Source organism: Zonotrichia albicollis, chromosome 3, assembly GCF_047830755.1.
Source record: "Zonotrichia albicollis isolate bZonAlb1 chromosome 3, bZonAlb1.hap1, whole genome shotgun sequence".
NCBI lineage: Eukaryota > Metazoa > Chordata > Aves > Passeriformes > Passerellidae > Zonotrichia > Zonotrichia albicollis.
This window is the reverse complement of record NC_133821.1, coordinates 99,307,577-99,320,678: the sequence shown is the minus strand read 5'-3', so window position 1 is coordinate 99,320,678 and position 13,102 is coordinate 99,307,577. Positions and strand designations below refer to the sequence as shown.

Sequence of the window (13,102 nt, the reverse complement as noted above, 5' to 3'; positions counted from 1 at the left end):
AATTTATAATTGTAGCAACTTGCTGCACATCAAATCTGTGAGCCAGAAGAAGGCAGCTTGATCCTCAACTGAATTCTTTCACAGTGGCATCTTAAGGCTTCTGTTCTGTGGTATTACTAGTCATGGAGGGACACAAGGAGTGTACAAATTGGAGGTCAACTGCAGTTAAATACGAAAACGGAATACAGGGAGGTTTTGTCCAGTAATCAATGTACTGTAAAACCTGTCTTTTGGGAAGACTTCTCTTTTTGCTCCAGTCTTACCAGTTCTTGGTGCAATGCTGTTTTTTGATGACTTTGGTAGTCTTTGGCCATGGTCTGAAGAGCATGTAGCCTCAGTGCCATGCTGGGCATTAAACCTGAGGCTTTGTACAGGGCATGGCATGGGGGCAAATTTCTCCATGCAGGCTTTGGGGGTATTTTTAAAGTCTCTAAGAAAGCAGGAGAAGAGAAAACTTTTCAGAGGCTTGCTACCAGGCATGAGATTTAGATTGGCATTATAGGCAGTGTGAGACGGAGTCATTGTAAATTGACTTCACTTTTCACTGCTACCTTGTGAGAATGGTAAAAAGTAGGAAAAGATATTCTGGGTGATACTTGGAGTGAAGTATGTGAAAACAGGTATGGAAGGACAAAATCTTTTTCTAATAAGCCATTGGTGATGTTGATATCAGGGCAAAAAGGTAAAAAAGTGGTCTTTTAGTTGATAAAACATCTTCAGTTAATAACACTGTGAAAATAGAGTACCACATTTTATAGAACAGCATAAAATAGAATGTGACAACAAAACCAGCCCTCAAGTTTCATGTTTGCTATCTTCTTAACATAAAAGGCTTGCAAGAGTGTCTTCAGATTTTCAGATGCATTTTTTTATGGAGAATAGATACTTGGCCTGAGGCCTGAGCATTGGATCTGATTTTATTTTTGCAATTGTTAATAGGGGCTGATTTTATCTAAAGTAGTATCATTCCTGACACTGGTAAGAGGGCGTACAGTAGTTCCCTTGTTGGTAGGGTGTGCTACCAGGCTCATGCCCAGCACGGCTGCGGGACCTCCATGGGGATCAGTTCCTTGCCACCTGTGGCTCAGTGAAAGAAATCCGGCGTCCCCGCTGATGGTGCTCACTCCACCCCGAGGGGGTTGGGATGTCCCGTTCGGGTCTCAGAGCTCGTCCCTCATCGCGTTCCATCCTCCTTAGCTTCTCCCGCAGGGTTTGGTGCCAGCTGCTGCAGGACCTCTGCGGGGATCGGCTCCTCGACGTCTGCGGTTCACTGAACGAAACCCGGCGTCCTCGCTGACGGCGCTCGCTCCTCCCCGACGCTGCGTCATCGTGTTCAGAGCTTAGGCCCACGATGTGTTCCATCCTCTTTAGCTTCTCCTGTGGTATTTGGTGCCAGGCGCTGTGGGACCACCCCGGGGTTTGGCTCCCTGTCCCCTGCAGCTCAAGGAAACAAATGTGGCGGTCCCACTGATGGTGTTCACTCCTCCCCAAAGAGGCACAGACATGCCCCAGGCCCTGCCAGTGTCCTTGTCCAGCAAATCTCTGCACCCTTAGAAAGCGCACAACTGGATGTCTGTCCCTGATGGAGGAGGCCAGGCACTGTGGCCCTTCAGGACTGCCCTGTAGAACCAAAAGCCTTGCTGTCACAGGTGTCACAATGACTCCCTGGTGACATCAGGGGCCTTTCAGGGACCACACCCAGAAGACACAAGCTCCAGCCTCAGGAACAAAAACTTGCCAGATAGCTTGTCTCACATGATGACCTGCTCTTGAGCAAACTCTGTTGCCGTGTATTTCACATAAATTCACAGATTTTAGCTTTCACACCCAGTGCTATGTTCTGTTTTAGAAACATAACATTCAAGGCCTTTCTTACTCCTCAGCTGACTTTGCAGGAGCAGTTTTGGTGTGAAGCAGTACCATTTCTGAAACTAGTGCTCTTTTTGGTAGGGCGTGCTACCAGGCCTTGGGCCTGGCAGGGCTGTGGGATCTGCAGCAGGATTGCCTCCTTGTTGTTTTCTTCCTGATACTAAAGGGTGTGATGCTTTTGCAGAGCTTTCTGTGTGATAAAAAGAGTTAAAGTTCTTGACCTTTGCCTACAAATTTATTGTTTTATAAAGAGTACTTTTTAAAAAATTACAAGAAAGAGTTGCACAGGCCTATTTTGTCAGTCAATGTTCTCAGCAAAGCAAATTCATCTCTTCTGTACAACAAGACTTTAGAAAGAAAACTTCCTTCTCTTCCCTGAGTTTTTTGCAGCTCTGAACACCCTGACTGCCTGTATTACCCATCATTTTGAGTTGAAGTTCTCCTGCAGAGGATCTCTAGACGCAAGATAGTGCTATGGAGAAAAAAAGTAGCAAATGTAATGCCCATCAACAAGAAGAGTTGGAAGGATGATCAGGGAAACTACAGACCTACCAGCCTGACCTCTGTTCCAGGCAAGGTCGTGGAAGAGATCATCCTGAGTGCTGTCCCACAGCATGGGGAGGACAACTATGGGATAAAGCCCAGCCAATGTGATTTACAAAGGCAAGTCTTGCTTCACCAACCTGATCTCTTTCTGTGAAAATGCCCCACTTAGATGAAGGAAAGGTCTAGAAAACATGTCTTATGTGGAGTGGCTGAGGGAGCTGGGATTTTTAAGTGTTGAGCAGGCTCATGGGGGACCTCATTGCTCTCTACACTCCCTGAAAGGAAGTTGTGGTGAGGTGGGGGCTGGTTTCTTCTACTGTGTCTGCACTGAGAAGATGAGGGGAAATGGCTTTCAACTGAGACAGAGGAGATTCAGATTAGATATTAGAAAAAAAAATTTGCTGTTATGTTGCCCTGGAAGGTGGTGGAGTAACCAACCTCAGAGGTGTTTAGGAAGTATCTGGATCTTGCTCTGGTTGATATGGTTTAGTGATTATGGGGTTACAATGGTGGTGCTCGGTTGACAGTTGGACTTGATGATATTAAAGCTCTCTTCCAACCTTGATGGTTCTATGATCCTATGATTCTGTGAAAGAGCAGAACAGAATCAGACTGAAATCTAAGTAGTTTTGCCCATTTATGTTCTTTCCCTTTCTGCTACTAGCACTTGGGCAGGCTGTCCATTGAGAAAATTCAGTACACAAAAATTCCATTAAATTTTGTGCTCTTCTGCTCGCCTGAAATAACTTCCCCCAGCCTTTCCAAAATACCATGGAAACTTATGGGAACCCAAGTTCTTAAGTATACACAGATGGCTAGCCTGCAACCTTATTTAAATATCACCTTCAGTGTCCCAAACATTAGCATGTCAGTAATAACAAAGGTAACACAAGAAATGCAAACACATTAAAAGGTAGCACACCATGAGGGACAAAGAAGCATTAGAACAGTGAATGAAAATCCACATTAAAAGTAGCCAACTAGTAAACTGCCATCTGTTCATCCAAACTTCACTCAGAGAAGGAAGGTTTCCTGTTTAATGGAACAATAAATTATTCAGGACTTGAAAAGATGAGTGATAAGTTGTGTTTTTTCCCTCTGTCTTTTTTTTATTGGATGAATCCTTATGCAGTTATTTACCATGAAAATGTCTCTAGGGCAGCTACCACTGTGGTGGTCCAGAATTTTTTGTTTGCAGCAGTGTTGTATGAAATTTGGCAGGGTCAATATTTAGTAGAGACCAAAGATGCAGAGGTGTTTTTTTGTTGTTGTTGTTGTTGTTGTTTGGGTTTTTTTTTTAGTTCTGGTGCATTCCTTAAGTGCAGTTGAGAAAATCTCCTGTTACAGTCCATTTTGATTTTGGTTAGTTTTCCAAGAAGGAAATCAGAGTGAAACAGATGAGTTTCATGCCAGACTCGGTGGAGTGGAACTATTACAAGATGATGATTCCAGTTGAAACATATTGTTGATTTAGATTTTGTTAAAGTTTGGCCCAGACTTGCTGAAAAATCAGTAAATATGACCTCATTTTTTGCTTTAGACTGAGCTGAAGCCCTGAAAAACTTGCTGAATTTTGTTTCCAAGACAAAAGTAGAACTACTTTTTTCTTCCATATCTGGTGGAAACAAAAAAGAATTATTAAACTACTTCTTCCCTCCCTCTTCTTCTATGCTTTTTTTCCTTTATTCTGATGTCAAGACTTTCACAGACTTCAGCAATTTGGGTCTATTGAGGTCACACTTTTAATACACTTTTTCACATGTAGTGGATCCTGCTAGCTAGTAGCACACAGTGCTCTTAAAAAACTTCTTCTATAGTTTAGAAAAGAAGATGAGGAGTTTCTGAAACCTTGATTTTCCATTTTTGCTGTTTCCAAGTTTCTTGATGAAGAGAAGCCATTTGGCTGGAGCACAATTCTTACAAGGCTGGGGAAACTGGATTTGTTTAGCCTGAAGAAAAGGAGGCTGGAGAAGAACCTTATCAAAAAGTGGGGAGTTAATCTGTTCTGCCAAGTGACGGGACAAGAAGAAATGGCCTCAAGTTGTGCCAGGAGAGGTTTACATTGGATATTAGGAATAATTTCTAATACTGGATATTAGGAATAATTTCTTCACAGAAAGGCTCTTCAAGACTTGGAAAAGTCTGCCCAAGGAAGTGGTTGAGCCCATATGCCTGAAAGTATTTCAACAAGCTGTAGATGTGCCATTTAAGGGTGCATGTTTGGGTTTTGGCAGTGCTAGGTTAATGGTTGGACTTGATGACCTTAGAGGTCCTTTCCAATTCTATGATTCTGAGAGAGAACAGTATTATAACCACATGCAATAGCAATATTGCTGATTAATTTGGACCAACAACTGAGTCCTTCACAGTATGACAGTACAGCACACTAGGGCTAAATATTTGTCTTCTACTCGTAAGTTTTCTAGAAATTTTTCTTTTATAATACACTGGGCTGTGTATCATTATTTGATAGACATAATGAACTATACTTGTGTTTTTATGCTCATTTTGCTGCAGTGAGAAAGAAAAGATTATAGTCCCCAGAGTTTTGCAATGGAATTGCAGTTGTGCGTATATTAAGGCAGTAGTTTAAATGAATGAGTTACCATCTATGTGTTTGTGTGGCTGTCACTGTTGGAAGAGCTGAATTAAACATCCAGATAAGCCTAAAATATTTCATACACACCCTGAGGCAGCCCACAGCTTCAAGAGCCCCAAAAACTTTTAAGCACAGAGGATTTCAGTGGTGAGCTTAGTCTGACCTCCTGCCTTGGGCTTCTTCCTCAGCTGCCTTCTCCAGGAAAAGCTTTGCACAGTGCTGCTCCATGATAAAGATTTCCAGACAAAACAATAAAATGTTATAGATGAAGCAATAACATTCACTGTATTATGGTGTGTGTATTTGGCAGCTAGACTTATAAAGAGAAGAGAAATTATTCCTTTCATTGCATTCATTCTGTCTCTAATATGCCCTAACTAAAAGTTGTTTGAGTCAGAGGTGCCTGCCCTGCAGCCCTCACCCACTGACCTCTGCCACCATCCTTGATTTGGGGTGACTGCTGAACAACACAGGACTGAGAAAATGATGAGAGCTGGGAGTATCCAGTTACCATGTTTGTCTGGAAACAAACATGGTAACTGGATACAGGTGTATCTGGACTGAGGGGATGCAGGAGAACTTTAGAATAAAGCAATGTTACCATTTTCTGTTAACTGAAGCAGTGACCCAGCCTCCATCCTAATAAAGACCTGGTTCTTGAAGGGAGGAATGGGTGCAGAGATGTAAGTTCATTTAGGAAACAGTTTCCAAATGGTAGGTATATCATTAAGTGACCAAGTGCAAGTTCCTGTCACATCTCTACTAAAACATTGCACTGAAAATATTTACAAACATATCCTTCTCTTATTCTGATTTCTGGAAGTGTAGCTTCTCTCTTCAGGATTGCTGTTAGTCTGGCAATTTTTTGTGAACCCTGCAACTACAGGAAAATAGTTCGCATGTTGTTCTCAGGGCTTGTCTCATCCCTGCTCTAGATGCTAATTCCTTATGTCCGTGGGAGTTCTTGTTCCTCTTGTTTCAGGTTGTGTTCCCATAAAACATGTTGCACTAAGCTGCACATAAAGCTTTGCACCTGTGAGTCCCAGTGCTGGCTGCCAGCTTGAGGCTGTGAAGCCTCCCGAATTTCAGCATGCCCAAGGGAAGCTCTCCTTGAGGAATCTCACTCTGAGCATCTAGGACAAAGCAACTACCTTGAATTAGAAGCTTAACATCACAGACCAGATCTTAGGAAGGTCTCATAAGGAAATCAGGAGCAGCAACAGCCACTGGCAAAAGTAAAAGCCACAGCAGTGCAAGCCAATTTGAAGTTGAAATAAGTAATCCCCTCCAGAGTTTACTGAACATGTTTTTACAGTGTCATTCACTTCAAAGTTAAATTATACTCTTCTGAAATCTTGACATTTATGGAATCAATACATACCAAGAGGTTGGGAAATAGCTGTGCAGATGATTCAGTATATTTTTCTCTCAAGTACTGGCTTAGCTCACTAAAACTAGAAGAGTTATTTCTCTCACAGCATTTAGAGCTTCTAAAATTGCTTGTGTTACAATTTGCTACAAATTTCAAATGGTAAAGGTTTTTTGTGTCTAAATTCAGTTTACTATATGACACTAAAGGCCACAGAAGGCTTGTTGTGCTGCAGTATGGTAATGGCATTTTAACAAATGTCTTTCTTTAAGTGATGCAGCATAAATTGTCACTCAGCTTTAGATTAAGAGACGTTATTTCAGAGACATGGGCACTTGTCATATACCACTGCCATGAAAAATTCTTGAATGAATTTGCTGATGACATTAGAAAACAGGTTCTTATTCTAGAAAGAATAAGCATTATTAAACACACTGAAGGTGCACCTGAAAGTTCTTTGTTCACTGATATTTCATGGCAGCTCTTTCCCCCTACTTAGTTAACGTGCCATGGTTTCTTTCATAGATGATTTTATTCTATTTGGCATTTGGCCTTTGGATTAATTGAAACACAAAGGGTTAGAAATTATTTAATTTCTTCTTATGCCAATAGTTTCAATATTGGTATTTTAATTAGCAAATAAGCAAAACAGTCCTCAAACTTGTCAAGATTTGCAGCAATGCTCATAGGAGAGAATGTGGGTGAAAAAGCTGCTTCTTCAGATAGAAGTAGCTACGGAAGCATCAGGAGTTCTGTGTGCCTCATTTGCACTAGTGATCCTGGTGACCAACACCAGGAACTGAGCCTGAATTACAGATATGTCAGTCGAGACAAACACCAGAATTACCTTTTCCATCTTTTTCTGTTTGCAACAGACTTGTGGGAATGTTGGCACGTGCTTGTTCTCAGGTTAAACAGGGATTGGAAGGCAAGCAGTTCAGGAATTAGTCTAGTCTAGACTGAATTGAGGAGAAATTACATTTTCTTTTTTTTTTTTTTATTTTAATTAAAACATTATTAAAATTGTACCATTTTGGTTGTGGTTGCAGGAACAGGAACACACTCTTTCATTACAAGCTATTTTTGTATTACACTGAATGCATCAACTTTGTGGGATCTAATAGAAAAAAATTAATTTCCTGGATGAGATATTGATACATAGATACAACTTATCTACTTAGTTTTCAGTAAAGGTGGATAGGAAATAATTCTTCAACTACAGGATCAGAACTGCTTACATTTCTTTGGAATTTATTATCCAGTATGACCACAAGACATCTGAGCCAATTTTGTTTGGATGAGCACCTAATATTTCTGAAATAATTTCTGGTCAGGGTGTATATATATTGTAAAGGGATTAATGCTAACACTGTAACTCCATTTTTTTCAGGCATTGTTCAATGAGGAGGGAACTTCCTGCTCTGTGAGACATCAAGGTTTTCAGTAGTCCTGGATGTAACATGCTTTTAGTCTAGAGGGGTTTTTGTACCGGTGAGATCCAGGTGTGCTGTGATGTCTGCACTGTGTTCAAGTCAGGAAGACTCCATGAGGGCTATTGGAAAGGTAACTGAGAGAGAAGACATCATTTTTTCCCCCATAAAGGCTCAATATACAATGATGGAAAGAATAGATATAGCAAGCAGAGTATGATACAGATAAACTATGGTTGTCCCAAAGTAGCTAAAATCAGCTTCTCAATATCACACTCATTTTGTCCACGAAGAATCCTAAAATAACCATTTTCTCCCCAGAATTTTCCCCAGGAATTTGCAGCAATCTAGAAGTAAACAAAACAGAAAAAAATCAATTTAAATTTTCAAATATTATTTTAAAATGCAGGGTGTAAAATGCAAAATTAATAATTTGTGTTAACTTCCTCTTGAAGGAACAGAGTCTCTCAGATTGGGTGCACTGAGAATTAGTATTTGTTTTTTTCTGATTTCAAATAATTTGTTCCTTTTTCAGTTTGATCAAAATTTAAGTTCCAAAATCAGGGTTAGTAAAAATGGAATAGTATTTCTACAAGACAGTTTAATACATTGAAGCAGAAATCATTACATGAATATTCATATATTTACTGCTGAAAGTGGTTATTGAAACAACAATGGTCAGAATTCCAACTAACCTGTCAGAGATGCACCAAAGATATAGATAGATAGATAGATAGATAGATAGATAGATAGATACATACATACATACATACATACATACATACATTCATACATTCATACATAAAAGCTGAGTTTTAAAGAATGACGTTTTATTCAGGTAGCTGTTGATTGGCATATTAAGAAACTTATTTTCTGATGAAGTCTCAGTAGTCTCAGTAGGTTTTGCCTTTGATACCAGTGAAACTATCTCCCACAAGCCCTGCCATCAGCTGTGTAAACACCAAAGTACCTTCAGATGAACGCAGGAATAATGGGATGAGCTGTTAGTCATAGTCCAAGTGATAAAATTTGACTTATTCTAAATGGCTTAAAGGAAATGTTCTTAGTTTGGTTGGTTTTAGTTTTGAGGGGCTTATTCTGATGGCTGGATAACAATTTCCAACACTGTTTAAACAGAAAATTTGTCTTTTCCAAATATTTTAACAATTACTATTGATTAATTTTACTGACTTTCATTTGCAGACATCAAAAAGAACAGACTCTTCATAGAAATTTTAATAACATTTGAAAAATTGAATAAGTTTTGAAACAGAAAAGGCAGTGTAGGAAAAACCACAGGTATAGGTGGGATGAAGCAGACTTTAAAATTGAGGTAGGTGATGCAATAGTTTGAGGGTCAGCATGATAAAAGTTGCCAGAGAGGGAATAGAAATACATAGGACACTTTAAGATGAAGGAAAAAATCAATGTAGAGAGAGTAAAGAAGTAGATTTTAGATGATCTCTGATGAGATATTTTTTCATCTGCTTCAAAACACTGTCCCAAGTATTCACTTACCCAATACTTCTGTTTCTGTCCATTTTTGTCAGGTAATGCTCCCCACCTTTTAGAAAAGAATGATATTTTGATGAAACAAGCAGTTAGAAAACACAAGCATTGGCTGTAATCATTATCAGTGTCAGAACAAATCCTGAGTAACAAACTCTGATGATTCAAGTGAGGTTACCTGCTGACTTGCTAACCACAAGTCAAATTGCCATTAGTTATTACAAAAAGTTAACACAAGTCTAGTTTTAGGTTTTCATTGCAAAAACCTGTTTTCATTGACAGAATCTCTCTTCTGGAGAGCTTGCCTGCTGAACTGAACTCTGTAGGAATGTTGAAACTATTGTGAGCATATTTCTTCAAATCAACTGAAGATCCCTAGCCACATTTTTGTTAAAAGTCTAATCCAGCACCTTTACAGAAATAGCTGGTGAGTTGGGACTGAAAATATTCCTAGCTTTTCTCAGATTAAATTGGACTGCTGACAGCCTAATCTGTTTCATTGAGGGGGGGGAGGTGTTGGTGATTTTGTCATCTTTGAGGGCATGCTAACTTTTGTGGAAATATCTGTGAAATCATACAAGAAATTTTCCCCACCTGCCAAGTGATAGGATTTTCACAGAGGTATAGCTGTAGCTGAACTGCTTAGTATTCTGATTTTTAGGTCTCACTTTATACACAGGGAGGAAGTTCCAACCCAATCACCTGGATGTATTTCAGTGAGCAAGAATTGCACTGCACACCTTAGGTAGTTAAGTCCACATGGGTTTTCAGCTGGACCTTAAAGAGCTCTGTCTTGTTTTGAATTTCTACAAGGAATGCTTGTCTAGTTTCTATTCACAGCTCATCATGCTTGGGTGCCTATGAAAGGGCACAAATAAACAGAAAACCAAAGATGTGAACTTTTAGATGGTTTTCCCCAGTGTGAAGTTAATCCTAGGATATATCAAATGCCATTGACAGGGTGTTTACTGGTGTATATCCCATCAACACTGCCTGTTTGAGCTGTATTTGCAGTGCTCCAGCCATTTTCAAAGGCAACCAGCAAAAATATGATGAGAAATCCCACACTGTGAATGGGGAAAATGGGATTTTTCTGTCATCCTTTTGTTTGAGCAGCAACAGTGACATCAACTCTCCTTGGTTAACAGTGAACCGTCATTTACATGGAATGCCTGTGCTTTCATCCAAAGGGAAAAAGGAAAGGAAGATGAATTGGTGACTAGCAGAGAGATGAAGTGTGGATTGAATTTGCAAACATAAATTGTAGCTACTGATTATTAAATTCAAGGAATCATAAAAACAATATTTGCCATGATGAGCCTGGAATGCAATTATTTGTCTTTTAAAGAGGCCTCATGATGCATTTTCTTTTCCTTACCACATGAATGTTCAGGGATTTTCAATAATTGCCGTTTCTTTGCCAAATATTTCAGATACAATCTCTCATGATCATAATTTTTTTAAAAGTTGTAGGCTTTTGAATTTCATATCAGATTCAGATTTACTTCTTTACTCGTGGCTATTTTACTAAAAAAATACATCAGCTGTAATGTGAAAGTCCAATATTTACATTAGTCTCAAAGACAGAAAATTGCCTTGAATTGAAATTCATATACTCCTGCATTTCATACTACACATAATTTCTCCTGCTTGCTTGAGTATGACAATATCCCACAGGGTCACATTCCTCTGATTAAATGTTTTTCTAACATTTGTTATTTTCTAAAAGAGTCAACTTCTAGTTTCTTACATTGACAGGAATTAATCGATTCTTAGAAATGTTTCTAAATAAAAGAAGACTTATAAGCCATGATAGAAAAGGAAACTTTTTTTTTATCCTTGACTATAACATTTCCATTAATTTAGTTTCCCAGCGTTTGTGTCATCATAGATACATAGGCACTTGAGATATGCATTTTATTTACAGTTTGGAAAGAAGACCTCCTTTCTCATTAATCAACACCTATGGGTATTCATCAAATACTCTAAATTAAAGTAAATTAAAATCTAGAGTGCAGCCAGCAGGTCAGAAGAAGCGATGGATTTCCTTTTTTTGGGACTGCAATTCTGTGTCCAGTGCCCATTCCTGAGCTTTCCCATACAGGAAAGTGATAAACAGGCTGGAAAGAGACCAGCAGGAATCCAGTGAGATGTTTGGAGCACAGGATGTATGAGGAGAGGCTGAGGGAGCTGGCTTTGTGCCGCCCTCAGGAGAGAAGGCTCAGGGCAGATATTTGTTGTCTTCTCTGCAAAGGGTGGGTAAAGAGAAGATAGAACAGACTCCCCTGATACGTTTTGGTGGTCCCCCCACTGCTCCCCTTCTACATCCCCTACTTGAACTTCAGTCTCCAGTGGAGGTAATGATGGCTGCATCCAGCTAACTCTGGACAGCATTCCTGATCATCTTCCCTGTAGAGCAGCAGCTCAGAGGAAAAAAAAAAAAAAAAGCATAATCCTGGAGGAGTTTCATGAAGTAACTGAACTCCCGGTGGAATTGGTTACCAAGTGGAATTGACAGAGACTTCTTGAAAGTGACACATTCTTGGACAGCATCCATTAGAGTGCAATATTGTATTTTCTGGAAGATGACCAAAACAATCTAATCACACTCTTTTGTTTGCTTTTGTGATTATTCCAGCTTGATATTTACTCCAAATGAATGCCATTTTAAAAGCAAAGAGAGGCTGGATCTCATTGGACTTGTACAGACAGGGAATTTCTCAGAGTTATTTTTGCAAAGCTTTAGATCACTAATGTCCCTACCTTTGGTATTTTTTAGAAAACCTTTCTACCTTATCCTGGTTTCCATTAGAAAGAGGGTTTTTGTTTTTCTCTCAGTAGTTGTTACAGTACTGTGATTTGAATTTGGAATGAGGGTGATGTTGATAACACACTGATTTTTCAGGTTTTGCTAAGTAAGGACTTTTTTATCCTTTTGTCTCATGCTTTAACAGTGAAGAGGAATGCAAAATAAACTAGGAGGAATCCTAGCTGGGACAGGTGGCTGGAAGTGACCAAAAGCATATTCCACACCACAGAAATCATGCCCAGTATATAAACTGGGGGAAGTTACCAGAAACGTGTCCAACCTGGGTTCAGGAAGGAGGTTCTGACTGGTGTCAGTCAGCAATTGCATCATCCAGCACTTCTTTTTCCCTTTTTGTTATCACTTGCCATTAGTATTGTATTTTACATTATTTTTGATTATTAAACTGGTCTTAATCTACAAGTTTGACTGTGATTTTATCCCCCATTCCACTGGGGTGTGTGGGGGGAGAGATGTTGTTGAGAGAGTGACTGCTTAGTTTCCAACTGGATTTAAATCATGACACTATTTCATATCCAAACTTCCTGTTTTTATTTAGAAGAAAAAGATGAGGTTTTAAGAAATCATCAAGAAGATCTGTTTATCAATTACTGAAAATTACTTTTGAAAGGGAGTTTTCTTCTCTCTGGCAAAAATATTCTGTGAGATATACTCCACTTAGCTTTTCCAAAAGAAACTATCATGATCTTCAATCAAAAATAACCTTGAAATTAAAAAAAGTAATTTCACAAAACTGCATTCAATCCCCTTCAGGAAAAAAAGTAAGCAATGTGTTTCCATTTACTCCAAGGAAACCTGCTCCAAGTGACTCTGTGAAAAGAATTTTGTTGCTATTTCAGATAAGTGGATGAGTTCTTGTGGTCTCATATAAAATGATTTTCATAATTTTGTGTCCAATTTTATATAGTGGAGGCACCTTAACTGTCCTTTTCAGTAAAAACTTTCCCTTGACA

At 39.2% G+C, this 13,102-nt stretch overlaps 1 protein-coding gene across 1 annotated transcript in view; it reads right to left on the bottom strand.

Annotated features, from left to right (window-relative positions):
- Nucleotides 1-7,347: 7,347 nt before the first annotated feature.
- The window catches only part of TINAG (tubulointerstitial nephritis antigen), a 38,777-nt gene continuing 33,022 nt past the window's right edge, over nt 7,348-13,102 (bottom strand). The window contains exons 10-11 of the mRNA XM_005485994.3: nt 9,332-9,377; nt 7,348-8,160 (exon numbers count right to left, since the gene is read on the bottom strand). Coding sequence (XP_005486051.1) covers nt 8,044-8,160; nt 9,332-9,377 — 163 coding nt within the window. The 3' untranslated portion in view covers nt 7,348-8,043. The remainder of the gene's footprint in view (nt 8,161-9,331; nt 9,378-13,102) is intronic.